At 42.2% G+C, this 20,938-nt stretch overlaps 1 protein-coding gene across 2 annotated transcripts in view; it reads right to left on the minus strand.

The window, feature by feature from the left end:
- Positions 1-2,962: 2,962 nt before the first annotated feature.
- LOC139472310 (uncharacterized) overlaps positions 2,963-20,938 on the minus strand; it is a 34,512-nt gene continuing 16,536 nt past the window's right edge. For both annotated transcript variants that reach the window (XM_071254754.1, XM_071254755.1), the window contains exons 3-10: positions 18,992-19,095; positions 17,785-17,930; positions 15,391-15,539; positions 9,282-9,438; positions 8,567-8,709; positions 7,526-7,657; positions 4,085-4,322; positions 2,963-3,571 (exon numbers count right to left, since the gene is read on the minus strand). In XM_071254754.1, coding sequence (XP_071110855.1) covers positions 3,436-3,571; positions 4,085-4,322; positions 7,526-7,657; positions 8,567-8,709; positions 9,282-9,438; positions 15,391-15,539; positions 17,785-17,930; positions 18,992-19,095 — 1,205 coding nt within the window. In that variant the 3' untranslated portion in view covers positions 2,963-3,435. The remainder of the gene's footprint in view (positions 3,572-4,084; positions 4,323-7,525; positions 7,658-8,566; positions 8,710-9,281; positions 9,439-15,390; positions 15,540-17,784; positions 17,931-18,991; positions 19,096-20,938) is intronic.

A 20,938-nucleotide genomic window follows, 5' to 3' on the forward strand; every position in this document is an offset into this window, starting at 1 on the left:
ATGCTTTGCAAATCCTGCAGTAGACCAAAATCTGCATGACACTTTACAAACCGGATTTCGATTTCGGTGCGCGATTTTGATTGGACTATGCATAGACTCGTTAGTCCAGCCAAAATCTAACTACCTCGGTATATAATACCAGCCTAGTTCGGCAAGGGTGGAAACTGGACTTTAATAGTCAGTTAACTCACTTGCCTCGGGAAGATGCTGTGTGATGGCAAAGCGCATCCACAAGTTTAAAGCCAAATATTGAAGACCAAAGATAGACACAACATGTCTGTGCGGTGACAAGCAGGAATATGGAGATCCATGACATCATCACCCCGTTCAGTCACGTGTTAAGCTGTGTAGGGTCAGTCTTCAGACTTGATCAGGACAACTTTATATTTCTTCAGTCAGACCATTGCACATCTTCGCTTCTGTCATATGGTAAACAGTAGATGCATTAAGGAGTAATGCAGGATAAGTTAAAATTATATTTATGCTCTTCTTTATTGTGAAGAGCTTTCTTTCCCTTCTCTTCGCATATAAAGAAGAGTTTTCATCATAATAGTCTCCATGGATGGCATACACTAAGAAAGTATGGAAATTTGTGTTATACATATTATATATCATATTCATATATACATACACTGTTTTTGTTTTGGTTGTTTGGTGTTTAACGACATACTCAGCATTAGCAATATTCCAGCTATATGACGGAGGTCTGTAAATAATCGAGTCTGGGCCAGACAATCCAGTGATTGACATCATGAGCATCAATCCATGCAATTGGGCTACGATGACATGCATCAACCAAGTCAGCAAGCCTGACCACCCGATTCAATGCATACACTGAGATTGACATACGTACATATATGCACATATTGACATTCAGACTGAATATATATATTAATATACACAGATTTACGTACAGATTGAGTACAGATATACAAGCAAAGTCTTTCTGTCAGATGATCTTTGACATTCCATAAAATAATAACCACTTCATTGTTTCTTTGTCTGCTCCATAAAACCAGGACTTCATTTCCAGCTTGTACACAGGACACCAACGAACACAGACACTGACTGGCGGCCTCGATGGTACACTGACAAACATGTCTTCACCATGATTCTCTCTCAACAACCTACTACTACTGCTGAATAAATTTATGAAACATCTGTGTTAACACCACGCTTTGAGAGGAGGCATTCCGCATGCAAAAGAACGATTCATCTCCATTGAACAGGGGACGGCCATGGAGTGTAAAGCTGTGCACATGGAGTCCATCCGTTACTTGTATTTGTCAATGAGCCACATCGGCTCGCACATGCACTGTAGCTGTTCACGGTAGTAATTAATACTCACGGCCAATAGAATGTGTACCACTTAATGACAAAACTAACAATACGTCAAGTGTCACCACAGAGTGTCTTTATTCTTATCACGATATTGCTGCATGTGATTTCCAAACTTTACACACTAATCCTGCATCTCCAGTCATGGATCTATGACGTCACATGTGATGCGTTCATGAGCGTTGATTCACACAACATACCAGATTGCGCATCGAACGAATCTGATATCTCTTGCATATGAGTAATTCTTCATATATTAACCAACATGAAGTAAGACAAGTTCTATGGATGAACAACTTCTTTATTACAATTAGTGCGACGTTTCGGTGTAGATCCTAACACCTTTATCAAGCAATAGATCTATTGCTTGATAAAGGTGTTAGGATCTACACCGAAACGTCGCACTAATTGTAATAAAGAAGTTGTTCATCCATAGAACTCGTCTTACTTCATCACTCCAACTTCTAAATGCCACTGAAAGAAGTATTAACCAACATGAATGGTATTTGCGTTGCTTTTGTTTGTGAGTATATAAACAGATTAGCTGTTTTCGACAGCTTTGATATAATTTAAAGGTGCACAGGGTACATAAGGAAGACAAGGTCAGGTGACTCATTCTCAAACACGCGAGGCGGCAACCCTTCCACCCCGATGTTGTCCTCTGCATGGATAATGCAGATCCACAGGTCCATCTGTCAGGTCCTCGTTATCTTAGTTTGTTCAGGTCACAGGTCACAGGTCACAGGGCAATAAGGTCTCACCGGTTTTATTATTCCTCAAGGAAGCCATCAAGCATCCCTTAGTCCCCGTGTGGTTAATCATTGACAAAGTACTGATCTGTTAGCACTAGGAGAGTGATGGGCAAGAGACAGCCTTATTCGCTGATCATCCAACCTGTTTTCATCCTGGCAGTTTCATGTCTGTGCGTACCCTAAATCTCAAGCTCCGAATCAAACACGTGGTTTGGTATCGATACAAAAATGATAAAATCTCTGAAGACATCTCACATATTCATAATGGAACACTTAACTGATTTTTCCCTGAGGTGAGGCTGTTTTCTTATTGGTTTACAGACTTCACTGATGAAAAGTGGATTTAGTTTATTCCATACCTGTTATCATTCCACGTACACACATGTTTATGTACCCCCGAGTTTGCATGCAATAACAGTCCTTTTTAAAATGATTTTTGTCTAATTTTCATTAATAAACAATAACAATTACAATAGCTTAAACTGCATGACAATAATTTACAAAGGTTACAATGAGACAAGATTAGTAACATGAGAGGCACTTTTGGAACCATTAAAGATCTGAAATGCCATTTTTGTCTTATTTTTTCACGGAATGACAAAGATTTTTCACACCAAAAACACAGTAAACAAAGAAGTCAAACTGTCTGGCTGTAGTTTGAGGTAGAGTAAAATATGTTTATAATGAACACGCTTAGAACGAACTGACGGATATAACAAAATTATTTTTGTCCCAGCCATTTGCTGTGTAGGTGCTGTATATATGCCTAAACGAATTACGGTTATAACAAACTAGAATTTGTTGTTCATATGACTTTGTAATTATCGTAGTTCACTGTACAGGAGAAAGGGGGGGGGGTAGCTCCCTCACCTGAACTGCAGCCAGCACAAAGACAGTCAATCAATACAAGATCTACTTGGCACTAAATCAACTGCCTGGACTAACTGCTCGGAAAGGCTTTCAAAATTGTCACTGCATATAATTACATGACTGTTGATGCAAGTTTAAGTATAAGAATGAATTACTGGCTCCAGCAAAGTCTGCCAGCAGAGGCATACCGATAATTTACTAGGGCTGAGACGAGTACCCTGGCACCTGGAGCAAGGTAAACCCAGGGTAGTTACTGAAGTACCCAGGTACCTGAGCAGGTAAAAGTATTCTACATGTATACATATTTCTCTTCTAGAACCTTAATTCAACCTTGAATCAAGACTTCAGGTAAAAATATAATTTGACAATATCACTGTGAAACACAAGTAAGTTTTGCAAGGATGTGTAGGGTCTCTGTGACATGGTTGCTATGGTGACGAAGTGGGACATTCCTGACAAGTTATGCTACTCGCCATTATTCGGCAGTTAACTGTCGGATCTCGTCGGCCAGGACGGTTGTTACATGCATGGCCTTGTCCACCTCGTCCCCGCCGATCTGTTGTAGCGCCACGGCCGCCGCTTCTCTCACATGGGATATGACGTCGTTCCTCCTGGAGGTGTGAAAATTAACATGGAGAGTGAGAGTGCTATTGAAAATGAGGATACTCTTTAATAATCTTCTGAATAAATAAATCTTGTGCTGTCATCCTATTTTTCAACATGTATATTGTGAAATGATACATCCTTGGTCTAGTGGTTGAGCATCTGCCCGGTGAGTGGAAAGTTTCGGAGTTCAAACCCTCGGCCATATCATACCAAAAGACGTTAAAAGATGGTACTTGTTGTTACCCTGTCTGGTTTTCGGCATTAAGGGGCTTTAACAATAACTGATTGGCTTGGAGTTGGTATACAGTGTCTGAGTTGGGCATTCATGTTAAACTGCAACATGGTATCTCGCTGGGCTAGCACTATCAATCGACATCAGTCTGGACTAGCACAAGCAGCCACAGACACACACACGCTATATAAGTGCAATAATCTTGGACGCACTGTTAAACCCCATTTCACCTCACCTCACCTAGTTTGCTAATCATGACATTGAGTCTGGTAATCCACCAACTCACCACATGTGCAGCAGTTTCTTCACCGCGGTCTGCGCCTGCAGATGACCGAGAGCCAGACACCCCGCCTCCCGCACCAGACGGTCCTTGTCATTGAGGATCTTCAACAGGTGCTTCACCGTCTGACTGTCATTCGCCTCCGTCCTGGCCAACGACACTGCCGCGACTGCTCGCACATTGGCATCCAAGTCCGTCAACAGATCTCTCAAAGCATCAATGACGGCAAGACTTCTGAATCGACCTGTAAATGGGTCATAGCTGTGTTATTTGTCCTCCCTTTGGAGAGATGGTGAAACAGTGGTGTAAGGACAAACCAGATGACAAGCAAAACCTCCCTCTGAAGGTCCGGGTTAGAATAGGTCTTCACCAACCCATGCTTGTCGTAAAAGGCAACTAATGGGATCGGGTGGTCAGGCTCACTGTTTTGGTTAATGCCTTTCATCGTATCCAAATTGTGTGGATCGATGCTCATGATGTCAATCACTGGACTGTCTGGTCCATACTTGATTATTTATATATAGCTGGAATATTGCTGAGTGCGGCGTTAAACAGCAAACAAACAAAATAACCAGATCACAAGCAAAACAAGAAGCAGCCTCATCCCCCACCTACGTCAGCAACAAACTTATAAGCAAGTCTTTGGATGGCATTTAGAAGAGACACACATAAGGAAGAGAAGAGAATTTATGGATGTCAACTTCTTTATGATGAAGGAGAAAGTATAAACTCCGAGACATTGTGTTCCTCTAATTGTTTGATAGGCATTAATTAGAAGTTGATGGATGACAAAGTAGACAAGTGATGAGTTTGTAGGCTGACAAGCCTTGTTTGACAACGGTATAAGGCTCTATACCAAACATCACCTTTACAGTAAATAAAGCAGTTGTTATCCACAAATTGTGTCTACTTGTGTTCCCCATAATAAAGAAGTTGACATAAAAAAATTCTCTTCCTTCAACTTATAATCACTCACAGTTTAACGGCATTTTACCTTTAATCTCAAGCATGAGCTGCCAAAAATGTATATATTGAAAGCATATGTACTCTACCAATGTAAAGTAACTGTAGATACGGTTGGAATTATACTGTTCACAATTCTTTCATGGTGTGAATGACCTTGACCTTTTACTTAGTTTGACAATAAGGTTACTGGTGACCGTGATCTTGATCTTCGTGACCTTCAAAGTGACCATGACATTTGACATAACCATGTTTGTTTGTTGTTTAACACTAGGTTCAGCAATATTTCAGCTATTAGCAGGCTGTAAATAATCAAGTCTGGATCAGACAATCCACTGATTTATGTCATGAGCATCGATCTAGACAATTGGGATACGATGACAGGCATCAACCATGTCAGCGAGCCTGACCACCTGATCCCGTTAGTAGCCTCTTACGACAAGCATAGTCGCCTTTTACAGCAAGCATGGGTTGCTGAAGACCTATTCTACACCGAATCTTCACGGCAAGCATGGGTTGCTGAAGACCTGTTCTACCCCGAATCTTCACAGGTCTGACACAACCATGATATATGACAGGTAGAGGCAGTTACTTAGATCCGATTATATGAGACTGGAAAATGCTTTGATTCTTCATGTATTAATCAGAAACATCATTGAGCTCCAAGTCACTAAGTCATGTTGACCTCCAGTGACCTTCACCTTAAAAAAAGTGATGTGATTGAGATACATACCTAGTTTCAACAAATTCAAATCATTATTACTCAAGTATACACAATGCTTACTTTGCCTAGTTCACCTGCTGTCATAAGCATGTGCTTTAATTAGAAAACAAACTGCTGTAGCAACAGAGCTCAAATTTGAGAAAACACCTTTGCAGCTCCGAAACATGAGTTTGCTTTAGAAGTCCATGATCTAAATTTTGACACATATCTATTTTTTTTTTATATATAGTCTGAAATAGAAAATAGGTCAACTTAGGCTTCTATTCTAACAAAGGACTTACCCAGGTTCTCTATGGCTTCAACTCTGACTGCGGACTTACCCAGGTTCTCTGTGGCTTCAACTCTATCTCAGGACTTACCAAGGTTCTCTATGGCTTCAACTCTGACCAATGACTTACCCAGGTTCTCTATGGCTTCAACTCTAACCAATGACTTACCAAGGTTCTCTATGGCTTCAACTTTGACCAAGGACTTACCCAGGTTCTCTATGGCCTCCACTCTGACCAAGGACTTACCCAGGTTCCCTATGGCTTTGACTCTAACCAATGACTTACCAAGGTTCTCTATGGCTTCAACTTTGACCAAGGACTTATCCAGGTTCTCTATGGCCTCCACTCTGACCAAGGACTTACCCAGGTTCTCTATGGCTTCGACTCTAACCAATGACTTACCCAGGTTCTCTGTGGCTTCAAGTATGACCAAGGACTTACCCAGGTTCTCTATGGCTTCAAGTATGACCAAGGACTTACCCAGGTTCTCAATGGCTTCCACTCTGACCAAGGACTTACCCAGGTTCTCTATGGCCTCCACTCTAACCAAGGACTTACCCAGGTTCTCTATGGCCTCCACTCTGACCAAGGACTTACCCAGGTTCTCTATGGCTTCAACTCTTAACCAAGGACTTACCCAGCTTCTCTATGGCCTCCACTCTAACCAAGGACTTACCCAGGTTCTCCATGGCCTCCACTCTGACCAAAGACTTACCCAGGTTGGCCTCCACTCTGACCAAGGACTTACCCAGGTTCTCTATAGCCTCCACTCTAACCAAGGACTTACCCAGGTTCTCTATGGCTTCAACTCTTAACCAAGGACTTACCTAGCTTCTCTATGGCCTCCACTCTAAACAAGGACTTACCCAGGTTCTCTATGGCCTCCACTCTGACCAAGGACTTACCCAGGTTCTCCATGGCCTCCACTCTAACCAAGGACTTCCCTAGCTTCTCTATGGCCTCCATTCTAACCAAGGACTTACCCAGGTTCTCTATGGACTCCACTCTAACCAAGGACTTACCCAGGTTCTCTATGGCCTCCACTCTAACCAAGGACTTACCCAGGTTCTCTATGTCCTCCACTCTAACCAATGACTTACCCAGGTTCTCCATGGCCTTCACTCTAACCAAGGACTTACCCAGGTTCTCTATGGCCTCCACTCTGACCAAGGACTTACCCAGGTTCTCTATGACTCCACTCTGACCAAGCACTTACCCAGGTTCTCTATGGCTTCCACTCTAACCAAGGACTTACCCAGGTTCTCTATATGGCCTCCACTCTGACCAAGCACTTACCCAGGTTCTCTATGACCTCCACTCTGACCAAGGACTTACCCAGGTTCTCTATGGCTTCCACTCTGACCAAGGACTTACCCGGGTTCTCTATGGCCTCCACTCTAACCAAGCACTTACCCAGGTTCTCTATAGCCTCCACTCTAACCAAGCACTTACCCAGGTTCTCTATGGCTTCAAGTATGACCAAGGACTTACCCAGGTTCTCTATGGCCTCCACTCTGACGGAGGAGTCCATGTCAAACACTTCCTTCATGGCGTAGCTCTCCTTTGCCTGCTCCTCCACCCGCTTCCACAGGGGAAACTCCTCCCCGCCCACAGTACAGAAATCTGGCATCAAAGATGAAAAGCAGAAAACTCTCAGTACTGGGCCAAAATAAGTCCCGAAGCTGCTGTCATAATTTACCATCAAGCTAAATCTGCAATCAGGACTTAATTCATTCCGAAATTTAGACTGAAATTATGGGAAAGACGACCAATTTAATGTAATTTACGCTCCCTAAACCGGATAATGTATGTTTCATTTACCAATGTTTCCTGAAAAATATTTTGAAAAAAATGTGCATGTGTCGTCTCTCTGGAGGCTTCATATTGGACGTGAAATACTAAATGAGATACGCCCTGCTAGAATGAGATTTTCTGTCAAATCTTGGGCCTCAGTCTGAATCGGACTAAAATGTCAGTCCCACACAACCCTTTATCATGTTTATGGTATTACAGTCATATCCTCTTTAACTGATGTCCTGGACATTCCACTGACTGGTTCAAATCATATAATTCACGACTGTTCACACAAGCTTCAGATAACTGAGTTTTGGCTAAGTTCAGTTCAGTCCTGCACAATGCAGTCTCATGAAAAAGATGGGGGTTTGATGACATTAATTAATTAATTTCATATTTTGACACTTTATTGTATGCAATTGTTGTTACTGTTAATCCTTCTCCTCCCATATATATTCTGTACCATGTTCATTATTCAGCCATGCTTGACAACGGCGAAAGGATCTATACCGAAACATCGCCTTTACAGAAAATAAAGAAGTTGTTATCCACACAACTTTGACAAGGGAAAAAATAACATAATTTCTAACCCTGCAAAGTTTGATTTAGGACAAGACTCATAAAATGAAATTTCAAAATTTCATAGGAATTCATAGAGATTAGCTGTTCTTGCTTGGTCAGTTATCAACCATAATTAGCTTTGTTTTGTACATTTCCACAATGATGATGTTTCCCCACCTATGAAGGAGGTTTTGCTGAGCATGCCCTCGTCATCAATCTCCATCTCCCTCCTCAGGATGCTGACCAGCCATGTCTGGTCGTTGCTGCTGAACGTCTTCTCCAGGGGGCTCTTGTACAGTGACATAAAGTTCTCCACAAACCTGGCAATACATTCAGTAATATTTAATTTCTTGTTTAACGATTCACTGAGGTATATTTAGGGTGTAGCATCAGTTTGCTATGGCTGTTAATTTGTTACTTGCATTTTATATTTCCAGCTACCGTATTCGCTGTAATAAGCACCTTGGGTGCTTAGAAAAAGGGGGGAACCATGCTCAAGTTTAATGCCCTGTCGAGGATGGAGTGGTAGAAAACAAACATGGTTAAAATGTCAATGACACTCAAACCTTTTAATAATAGTTACTACACAATTATATACCCACTCTAAACTGCGTTTTTCTGTAAAGAATCTGAAATATGCACAATACAATACAATACAAGAAGAGACACTCATTCATGTAAATATTTGAGCATTGTAGGGGGTGCTTATAAGAATAACTTGGTTGGTCAGGGGGCGCTTATTTGAGCAGGGCGCTAATTTGAGCAGGACGCTTAATGCGGTGAATACAGTACATTTTTGTGAGGTCCCTAAACCAGGGAAGACGGATTTGAAGAAATGAAGTTGGTCTGGCGTCATGACAACAGTCATGGTGTTGCCAGTGTGTCGACCTACTTGTTCCAGGCCACACTGTCCCCCACATAGAACTTCTCCCAGTAGTCGTCGGGCATCAGATTCAATATCTCGTCGGATCTGCTGACCCGCTCATTCTTCACTTTCTTTCGATGCAGATTCTGACGAGTCTGTTGTCGTGTTAACTTCGGGCGTTGATCTGCAGGACAAAGAAACCTCAGTGAGTGAGTGAGTGAGTGGGTGGGTGGGTGAGTGAGTGAGTGAGTGAGTGAGTGAGTGAGCGAGCGAGTGAGTGCAGATTAACCCGTTTCAAACAGTATTTCATTTATATCACAGCATGTCAGCTTGATGTGGAAGAAACATCCTAAGTAACGCAGGTCTTAGACGTTAATAAAACCCATAAATACAGTGCTGACAAACCTACAAACATAATCAGAGACATGAATCTATGATCACCTTTTCTTTGCATGCCTAAGGGAGGCAACTCTGCCTAAGAATTTAGACATGAAATATCATTCTTGAAATGCTTTAGTAGAAAATGGAATTGTTTGGCTTCAGAGAGAACAGTTTATATGTTATACTCAAAACAACAACAGTGTTCACATATATTGTGATACATGATACTAATTACTGTTTTCAAGAAGTTTTACAAACATGCACATCACAATATTAAATCTGAAACTCTTTGTTCTTGTTTTATGGATAAACCTGAAAAAACCCCAGAAACTTAGTGACCTGTCACTTAATATGTTTACTGTGGGTGGTGGGGGGAAGTAGGAAATGAAAGAGAGAATGAATCTGGGGAGGTTCACCATAAAATATGTCAGTCACTTGGAGAGGGAGGGACGTGGGGTAAATGGACATTTTCTAATGGAATAAAGGTGCATTTGATTTTTCTTTTAAGGTTGGGTCATGAAAAAAATGTACAAGGACATGGAGAGGGTCATCTAAAATATGACAAGCGTTAAGGGAGGGCCACTATTTTCAGTACGAAGTGTCTGTAAAACCTCTAACACACTCCACCCCAAACCCGCAATAAATAACCAGTCCCTAAAGAACACCAGAAAATAACAAACAACCACAGAATCAAGAGGCATTTTAGTAACAATTCATTTGATATTAATCATGTCAATGTACAAAATGGTTTACTTCTGTCCCTGTACTTGACAAGGAAATCCATCAAATAAGAAGTAAAACTGAACAGGCATAATATATCATGATATATGTTTACAAAAAACAGCAAACAAGAAATGTACACATCTTAATTTCTGGAGTAAGCAACACACACTAAACATTTTACTTTAATAAATGTTTTCAAGTTGAGGAAATGTTTTAATACAACAATTAGAAAATAGGTATCATAAGAAAATGCTAATTTCAACACAAGTCAGTAAACTAGTTGTACAGCGAGTGTTTGTTGTTTTTGACACACTGACACCAGTGGAGCACTGATCATGGACCCCTTCGCATGGCAAGAAACCACATTCACCACAAGTCAGTTCTTCATGGGTTTGTCTACACTACGTTCTTCCGTCACCCTGAATACATATGTATCTACTAGGGCTGGGACGAGTCCATATTTATTACCTGGGTACCCACCTTCCTATTACCCGACCCTACCTGGATACCCATGGGGTAGGTACAAACTGTCTGATTGAGAAAAGTTTGACAGTAGTCATGGCGATATGTGTGTAGATACATGTATAAAACTGAAGTGGTATATACTGATGTATACACTGAAGGTGACAGAAGTTTCATATTTATTCAAACAGAAGGAATGGGCATCGTAGTCAGAGAGAACTGCGAACATTAGTGACTTGTAGTTAAAACAGTGTTCTAGATAATTTTTGTCTTTAAACAATATATCACGTGACTAACCACGGGTCCAGGTAGCCCTGTGGGTACCCAGGTCCTACTCATTACCCCCCCGACCCGAGTACCCGAGTTACCCATCGCAGCCCTAGTATCTACATCCATGTGGTGAGGCCCTCGTCTTGACCAACCAGCCACCCAAACGGGTGATGGCTCCAATGGGTTATACAAAGTTTCATTTAATCAGCTTTAGACTCCCAATGTCACTTCTACTCCAAGATACTCCTTGTTTCACTGGATTGTCTGGTCCAGATTGATAACCTCCTCATGGCTGGAATAGTCCTGAGTGTGGCAGCAACACACGACCCAGAAGAAGGCAATAAACCAGATAATCCAATGTGATGCACTCCCAGTTTGGGAAACAAGTTTCCGTCCAATCAAGCCACGACATCAACAGTTGCAAGCTGTCTCAAATACAACAAGGTACATCTTGCAGCGTAAGAATTTCCCTCCTGTCTTAATACTGAGGAAAACATCTATCCAGCTGGATGTTTAAGGCAAGGCAAGACAGCTTTGAAACAGAAAGTCCTGTGCCCTTAGCTACCTTAACAACAAAGTTATATCGACACACTTCCTGTTCAATGACCATGAACTTCAGTTTTAGCCATGAACTACCTTGAGGTCATATGAATAACGTTTTATCATATTCCATTTATAAATGCTCCAGATATTGTGCACACAAGCTCTTTGGGATGTCTGCTTCACACTGAGTGACCTTGACCTTGGGAGAACGTGACTTGTTACAAAAGGAGGTGTTACTAATATGACGTCTCCATTCAACACTGACAATACTTTCTAAATTAACACCAACACTGGTCTGCTGGTTCTAGAAGAGTATACTTTCTAAAGTACCAGTGAAAATTAAATAAATGGTGGCCCGGTGGTCTAGTGTTATTTCGGGGACAAACAAAGTAATTTAAGATTGTACGACTTTTGAAATTTGCGATAGATTGAGTCTATCTCTAAGCACCATTGTGTCCAGTAGAGATCCAACGGGACCAGAAATTTCATTTTGGTGCTGGTCTTCCTTTTGGTACAAATATTGATCAGCGTAAAGCACTGTGAATGCAATATTTACAAGCAGTTTCATGACATTTGACACAACCAGGAATTATGACAGGTACTTTGTTAATTATTGAGCATCTATCATAAGTGATTTGAAGATAGATCTTTCATAAATGAATCTGAAATCTGTGAAATTGGAAACCATATCTTATAATTTGACCTCTTGTGACCTCATCACAGACATCATGTATCAGACCCATTACAGGGAACTGTGATACTTGTGAGACCTCTCTTCCTGAAGTCTCTAGATGTCATCTTCTTATCCTGACTTCACTGAATCAAGATGACAGTCTGTGCATAAACAAGTTGGGTCTTAGCATCATTTTCTGTAGATTTTAGTGTTAAATTTTTGGATAGGTAGTTTAGAAATTGACGGATGACAAAGTAGACACAATTTATGGATAACAACTTCTTTATTACTGTAAAGGGGATGTTTTGGTATGGATCCTTATACTGTTGTCAAGCCAGATTTTAGTGTTATTATAACACTACTATTAGCTGTGTTTGCTTTAATAAACAATTGTTCTACACTTGCGCTTTGGACTTGTGGCTGAAGTCGCAGACTGCTACAGTTTAAGATATAAACAATACACTCCCAACAACACAGGGTTATCATCACGCAAATGTTAGAACTATACCACCAAACACTCCACTCAAAATGGCTTACATTTTGTCTTCTTTTCTGAAACCAAAGGTAAGAAAAGCATACACTCCACAAATGTAGGTGAGGTGTGAGCGTAGGCACACACGCGCCACAGGGCTCCCAGTTTACCCGAACTGACACAATGCTACCTCAATGACGAGACCTACCAGAAATGTGAACACACAATTTAAAGATAATATCCAGAGTCATCAATGGCATCACTACAACGAGAATGTGTCTACGGCCATTTTCAGTCAAAGTCATAGTGGAAAAATAAATTATAAAAAATCTCAAACTATCAAAAGGAACCAGCTAGTTTACCACTAGACCTATCTATGTGCCAAGTTTGGTTATGCTATCTCTCATGCTCCTAAAACGATACCCCAGTATCCATCTTGTTGCAAGTATAGGATTATGTGGCCGTATTCCACCCTACCCCAAATCCAAACATCACAATATGCAAAACAACACCACATAATTGTGTATATCCCATTTATCCTCAGATTGTAATGCTACAAACTGACTTCCACAGAATATGTCATCCCGCATACAAATATATCCACAAACACACCACATACACATGCACACAAACGTCCCGAACATAACACAAACATGCTCACAAACATGCAGAACAATAACACAAAGATTCACACAAACATGCAGAACATGACACAAAAATGCACACAAATGTCCAGAACATGACACAAACTCTGACACTGTGCAGCTGATTTCATCGGACGTTCACATCACCTTGACACATCACCTTGACACATCACCTTGACACATCACCTTGACACATCACCTGTTAACATGAACAACACACACACAAGGTGCAGGTCATACCGAGGGATGGCTTGGTCTGGGGCTTGCTGCGTACAACGTGCTGCAAGTAGGCTGTAACCAATAACACCATCTCCATGTGATGACAACTGATAACACTGAGTGAGTGAGTCGATTGTGTTCAATGCCCAAAGCAGCACTAGAAGGTAGACACGCTCCACAGTCTGCAGACCACTGTCAGTCCAGTCTGGACCTTGTACTGGCCTGTGTGAACCTAGGACCAGTGTCGGTCCAGTCTGGACCTTGTACTGCCCTGTGTGAATCTAGGACCACTCTCAGTCCAGTTTGGACCTTGTACTGCCCTGTGTGAACCTAGGACCACTGTCGGTCCAGTTTGGACCTTGTACTGCCCTGTGTGAACCTAGACCACTGTCGGTCTAGTTTGGACCTTGTACTGCCCTGTGTGAACCTAGGAGACTGACTAGGATTGTGAGGGCAGTCAATAACCGACAACATAATAGCAGATAACCAAAGCCGAGTTTGAATGATGAATCAAGGACTGCCAATGGTCTAGACAAACCACTGGTTGGATTTCCCTCATCCGTCTTAATACTGAGGAAAACATCTTTCCAGCTGAACATTCGGATTAATTCATATTGAGGGCCTGACTGAATGAGGTCTTGATTTTGAATGTGGATATATGCAAAATATGCTGAACTCACGTTTTGACTGGTTGTTGATTTCAAGGTAATGAGCATGAGGAATTCTGTGCTAAGTTGGTGAGAGGAGAAGAGCATCTTCCTGAGGTAAGGGCATTAACTGACTATAAAAGTCAAGTTTCCACCCTTACGAAACTAGGCTGGAATTCCAGGATTACATTAAGGCTGGACTAACGAGTCTTTGCACAGTCCAATCAAAATCGCATTTGAATGATTTGTAAAGCATGGGCATTGGCAGATATTTTTCAAACCTTCTTTGATTATCGATTAGCAAATGCAAGCGATATGAGAGGTGGATTCTGATTGGTCAATAGGTGGGACATAGAAGGGACATAACTCCTTATAGCCACAGGTGGCGCAACGATCGAGCCTCGAAATTCCAACCTAGTTCAGGCAGGGTGGAAACTGGACTTTTATAGTCAGTTAACTTGGGAACTTGAAGATGGAGAAGGACTTGGCGACAACACTTCCAAAATGTAGGATGGAGGCAAATTTGACCATGGCATTTATGATACAGTCTTCCCTCGCTATTGTGCTCTTCAATATAGCACAAACTCGGTTGTAGCGCAGAGTAAAGCATGGCACCCAAAATTTACTAACATAAACTCAAGTTTTCCAATGACACGATGTTTTCTCCCATCTCAGAAAACATTATCAGCTGATGACCGCAATCATGTAACTCCGGAAATACCAGTCAACAAATCCAAACAGATAATATCCTAATATTATAATCTGGTTATAAACATACTGTTCATTGTTTATCTGGACTAATGTTTGCAATACATTTTATTAATTATATTCAAAATTTCATTCGATAATTATAATAATGTTTACCAAACTTGAGCCAGAATCTGCACACTCCAGCCTACTAAATATTCACGAGACATAAATGTATACTGTTTTGTTGGCCATCTACCACCTACGACTCGACGTTTGTTAAACTGCTGATCATCTATAAAGCTTATCAATTATTTGGACCCCGAAGGTAGCGTTGTAGCGAGGGATCACTGTAAAAAAATGAAACAGTACAGGGGATAATCAGGGATGACATACAATGAGGAGACTGATGTACCTTTAGAGCTATCTTTCTTCTCCGTCTCCGCATCCTTGTCCTTCTCATCCAGGGCCTCCTTCAGCATGGGGATGAGTTCCGCCATCTTGGTGTCAAATGTGCCTTCTTCCCATATCTCTACCCACTGATAGCCAGCCAGCTGGAGCTTCCTGCAACACAAGGGTCACCATCACTGTAACACAGTCACCGTCACTGCAACACAGTCACCGTCACTGCAACACAGTCCCCGTCACTGCAACACAGTCACCGTCACTGCAACACAGTCACCGTCACTGCAACACAAGGGTCATCGTCACTGCAACACAAGGGTCACCATCACTGCAACACAGTCACCGTCACTGTAACACAGTCACCGTCACTGCAACACAGTCACCATCACTGCAACACAGTCACCATCACTGCAACACAAGGGTCATCGTCACTGCAACACAAGGGTCACCGTCACTGCAACACAGTCGCCGTCACTGCAACACAGTCACTGTCACTGCAACACAGTCACCATAACTGCAACACAGTCACCGTCACTGCAACACAGTCACCGTCACTGCAACACAAGGGTCACCGTCACTGCAACACAAGGGTCACCGTCACTGCAACACAGTCACCGTCACTGTAACACAGTCACCGTCACTGCAACACAGTCACCATCACTGCAACATAAGGGTCACCGTCACTGCAACACAAGGGTCACTGTCACTGCAACACAGTCACCGTCACTGCAACACAATCACCGTCACTGCAACACAGTCACCGTCACTGCAACACAAGGGTCACTGTCACTGCAACACAAGGGTCACCGTCACTGCAACACAGTCACCATAACTGCAACACAGTCACCGTCACTGCAACACAAGGGTCACCGTCACTGCAACACAGTCACCATAACTGCAACACAGTCACCATCACTGCAACACAAGGGTCACCGTCACTGCAACACAGTCACCATAACTGCAACACAGTCACCGTCACTGTAACACAAGGGTCACCGTCACTGCAACACAGTCACCGTCACTGCAACACAGTCACCATCACTGCAACACAAGGGTCACCGTCACTGCAACACAGTCACCGTCACTGCAACACAAGGGTCATCGTCACTGCAACACAAGGGTCACCGTCACTGCAACACAGTCACTGTCACTGCAACACAGTCACTGTCACTGCAACACAGTCACTGTCACTGCAACACAGTCACTGTTAATGCAACACAGTCACCGTCACTGCAACACAAGGGTCACTGTCACTACAACACAGTCACCATCACTGTAACACAAGGGTCACCGTCACTGCAACACAAGGGTCACCGTCACCGTTACTGCAACACAGTCACCGTCACTGCAACACAGTCACCGTCACTGCAACACAGTTACCATCACTGCAACACAGTCACCGTCACTGCAACACAGTCACCATCACTGCAACACAAAGGGTCACCGTCACTGCAACACAGTCACCGCCACTGCAACACAGTCACCGTCACTGCAACACAGTCACTGTCAATGCCCCTCACGTCCTCAATACACTATCAAAAACATTTATCAAATACTTGACAGGTTGTTGAAAATGGTGGCGAGAATTATCTTGCCAAGATGGATGCTGCTGAGGAAGAATGTTTTGCTGTTATTAAAATTGTGTGTAATGTTGAGAAGACAGCATCCAGGTAGGTAAACGAATATATGGTTGAGGGTGCTGTTGTATAAAAACAACCTTTGAGCTAAGACTGTCATAAGTCCATGTTAAGGAATAGGTGGTGAGGTGAAATGGGGTTTAACGTCACGACCAAGATTATTGCACTTATATAGCGACGTGCATGCACGTGTGTGTGTGTATGTGTGGCTGCTTGTACTAGTCCGGACTGATGCCGATTTATAGTGCTAGCACACTGAGATACCATGCCACAGTTTAACATGAATACCCCACTCAGACACACTATACTGACTCCGAGTCGACCAGTCTTTGTTTTAGCCCCTTAATGCCGAGCGCCAGACAGGGTAACAACAAGTACCATCTTTTAACGTCTTTTGGAATGACACGGTTGGGATTTAGGAATATGAGTTATCGCTTATCGCTAAGATCGCGCTGTACAATGGCACCCAGTTATTGGCTGCAGAGTAAGCACAAAACCCTAGTGCCTTCAATACCCTTCCCTTCTCCAAGAGTTTGCTACAGAAGTTTCCAGTGCAATAGTCAACTATCTAAGAATGAACAGGGAAAAGTTCAGGTGTCTTCTTGGAAAAAGTGAGGCTGAACATTCAAAGGCACCACACATGACTCTTTAACTGCAACACAGACACCATCACTGCAACACAATCAGAGACACTCAGACTTTGGACTAATGGCAAAAGTTCCTGACTGAAATGAACAAATCATGTATTTCAATATGTGAAAACATACATGCCGGTGTCCATGAGTGGGTACAGTTCCTTGGGTTTGGTCAGGGTGATGGGGAAGATGGCAGTGTTGGAGACGTAGGCCAGCGCCAGCTCATCCTGGCAGTACTTGGACTTGACACAGTTCTTGCTGAGCAGCTGGATGAAGAGCTGAAACATGGACACAACGGAGTTGTCTTCCCATGATTTGGTTTACACGTTAACAGACTTAGTGGAGTTGTCTTCCCATGACTTGGTTACACATTAATAGAAACAGCAGAGGTGTCTTACGATTCCTTTGTTTAAATATCAACAGACAATGGAAATCAGGAATGTGAAAAAATGTTTGCTGAAATATATATTACTCATAAATCAGGTCCTTCACACAGGGTTGCCTTGTTCCCATGACACTGTGTATATTGTTACCTTGTTAAAATTCCTGTCACATTTCGCAAAAATGCCAAAAGGTAAATAGCTAATTGAAATTTTATCATATTCTCATCCTCCTGACCCAAATAACTCACAAAAGGAGTCAATGATATAAAAAAATTACAGAAACCAAAAAAAAAAACAGGCCTGGCATCAGAGAAACTGAAAACATTGCGCAGGCCGACCAATATATTTTGCTTTGGCAGATGAGCCTGATCTGAGTTTTGGAAAAGTCCCCAGTTTAATGTAAGTGAAATCGGTGGGGATTCCAGGCAAGACAAGGTCTCTAGCAACCTGAGCTGGTTGTACAAGGTGACAACATGGAGCAGTTGGTCATGCTCTGTCACTCGGTTGATTGCATGTCACCGTGTCCTGATGGGGAGGGACGTTGCTCATAATATCAGTCACTGGACTCGATTATTCACAGGTGACTGTCATAAAGCTGGTGGGTGAAATCAAGTGATATCTCCTAGGAGATAACACTGCAATGAAATTGCATCACAATGCTTTGCAGATTATTGTGACATCATCGGTTGCCATGATATCACAATGAAATGACACCATTAACCCCTCTGCCACTAAAACTGGCTACCTGCACCTTCACTGGACACGGGTTATCACTGTTTACAAATTGAGGAATTTGGAAGAATGATGTTGGATCAGAATCCTACCCATATGTCCTCTAACACCAAGGTCACCCAAAATGAGACAAGGTCATATGAAGACATTTGTTTTTTCCGGCCACCGACATTGCAAGAAAAAAAACTGATAACGAAATCACCTTAAGTCTATAAAATGTTTACCTTGGCATCGATGATGGCTTGTCCAATCTTGCTGAGGAAGTCCACACCAGCATTGAGGCCGACAACGTCTACCCATACGCTGACCCCATTAGATTCCAGTACATCTGCTCAACCACGTGAAAGCATAAACTAAACTGATATTCTTAGTAAACAGAGGACGGAGTAGTACAGGTGCCCTTTTTGAGCCAGTGGAAAACTTGCAAGTGTAAGAAAAAAAGAGAAATAGGTATTTCACACCATTATAACTAAGTTTTTCGTGACTTCAAAATATGACATTACCAGTGGGCCAGGAAGGGACATGACCTTCCTTTCCATATCTACCGATGACGTGGGCTAATTGACAAAGCGTCTACCTGGAGATGGGAGGTCAGTGGTCCGATCCCTGACAGCATATCATACATGTTTGCTTGCTTGTTGTTTAATGCCGCACTCAGCAATATTCCAGCTACATGATGGCGGTCTGGAAATACCAGACAATCCAGTGATTGACATCATGATCATTGATCCACACAATTGGGATCGATGACATGCATCAACCAAGTCAGACAGCCTGACCACCCGATCCCATTAGTTGCCTCTTACAACAAGCATAGTTGCCTTTTATGGCAAGCATGGGTTGCTGAAGACCTATTCTACCCAGGATATTCACGGGTTGACCGTATCATAACAAAATATATTTGAAGAGGGTACCTATTGTTACTCAACCTGGTGATGTGGCAAAAAGGGGATAAAACTGGTCGACAATGAGTCAGTATACTGAGTATCCATGTTAGTCCAGAGTAGTACAAGCAGCCACACACTTACATACTTGCACATGAGTGAAATAATCTTGGACATAACGTTAAACCTCAACTCCCTCACTCACCTATCAATATCCTCAGAAACTGTATCATAATATTGATCTTTCAATCAGGATAATAGTACCTTCTCAATAGAGGAATAATCATAATTACAAGCTGCTAGGGGGGAAACGATATTTGGTGCGTCGTGAGTTTTCATGTGACGATATGTTACACGATACATCTTTTATGTATTGATACAAGACGATACACTTGCTGAAATAAATAACTTATTACTTGTTTCATGATCCCCGATGTTTTTGTCAGTCAGATATCGCAAAATGTGTTGTAATTAGCTTTTCAAGTTCACTAGTAAAACTAGCTGCTATGAACATGTGTCTACAGCTAGCTTTTCCTTTCGAACGTGCTCTAAAATATTTGTCAAGAAGTTTCCATGCAATTTGACGTAAATATGAGAATCATGACCATGCTGTATCATTTGACCCATATCCATATCCCATGAGGACAATTTTGTACATGATATATGCTTTGTTCAATACGTATCTGTACCACAGTAAAACGACAAGTAACGAATGGTGTACCTTCTGTGAAATATTAGCAGTTACAATATCAAGTACTGTATTGGAGGTGGCTAAAACAACCAATTTCATCAAAAAACAAAAACTCTTTACATAGAGAGTGAGTGAGTGAGTGAGTTGGGTTTAACGCCGCTTTTAACAGTATTCCAGTTATATCACGGCGTGTCAGCTTAATGTGGGAGGAAAGCCCGAAGTGATGCAGGTCTCAGACGTTTACCACTTCAGGGAAACCCACGAGCACGGGTATGGTGCTGACAAACCTAGAAACATAATCGGGGCGAACCGGGATTCGAACCCACAATCATAAGTTTCTGGCGTGCCCAAGGGACGCAACTCTGCACAGCGAATCGCGGCTCCTTAGACGACTGGGCCACCCGTGCCCCCCTTTACATAGAGAGAAAACGATCATTGCACCCCCCAAACCACCACCCCATCCCTTCATTTATCTAAAAAAAAAAATTACAATTATGAAATCAACCTTGGCATTTGTTTTTGACTCAAGCATTTATTACCTGGCATCACGAAAATTAATAAAACAAGAAACTAAATTCTTAAGGCTTTTAATCCAA

This window comes from Haliotis cracherodii, unplaced genomic scaffold, assembly GCF_022045235.1.
Source record: "Haliotis cracherodii isolate W230 unplaced genomic scaffold, xgHalCrac1.p SCAF_24, whole genome shotgun sequence".
NCBI lineage: Eukaryota > Metazoa > Mollusca > Gastropoda > Lepetellida > Haliotidae > Haliotis > Haliotis cracherodii.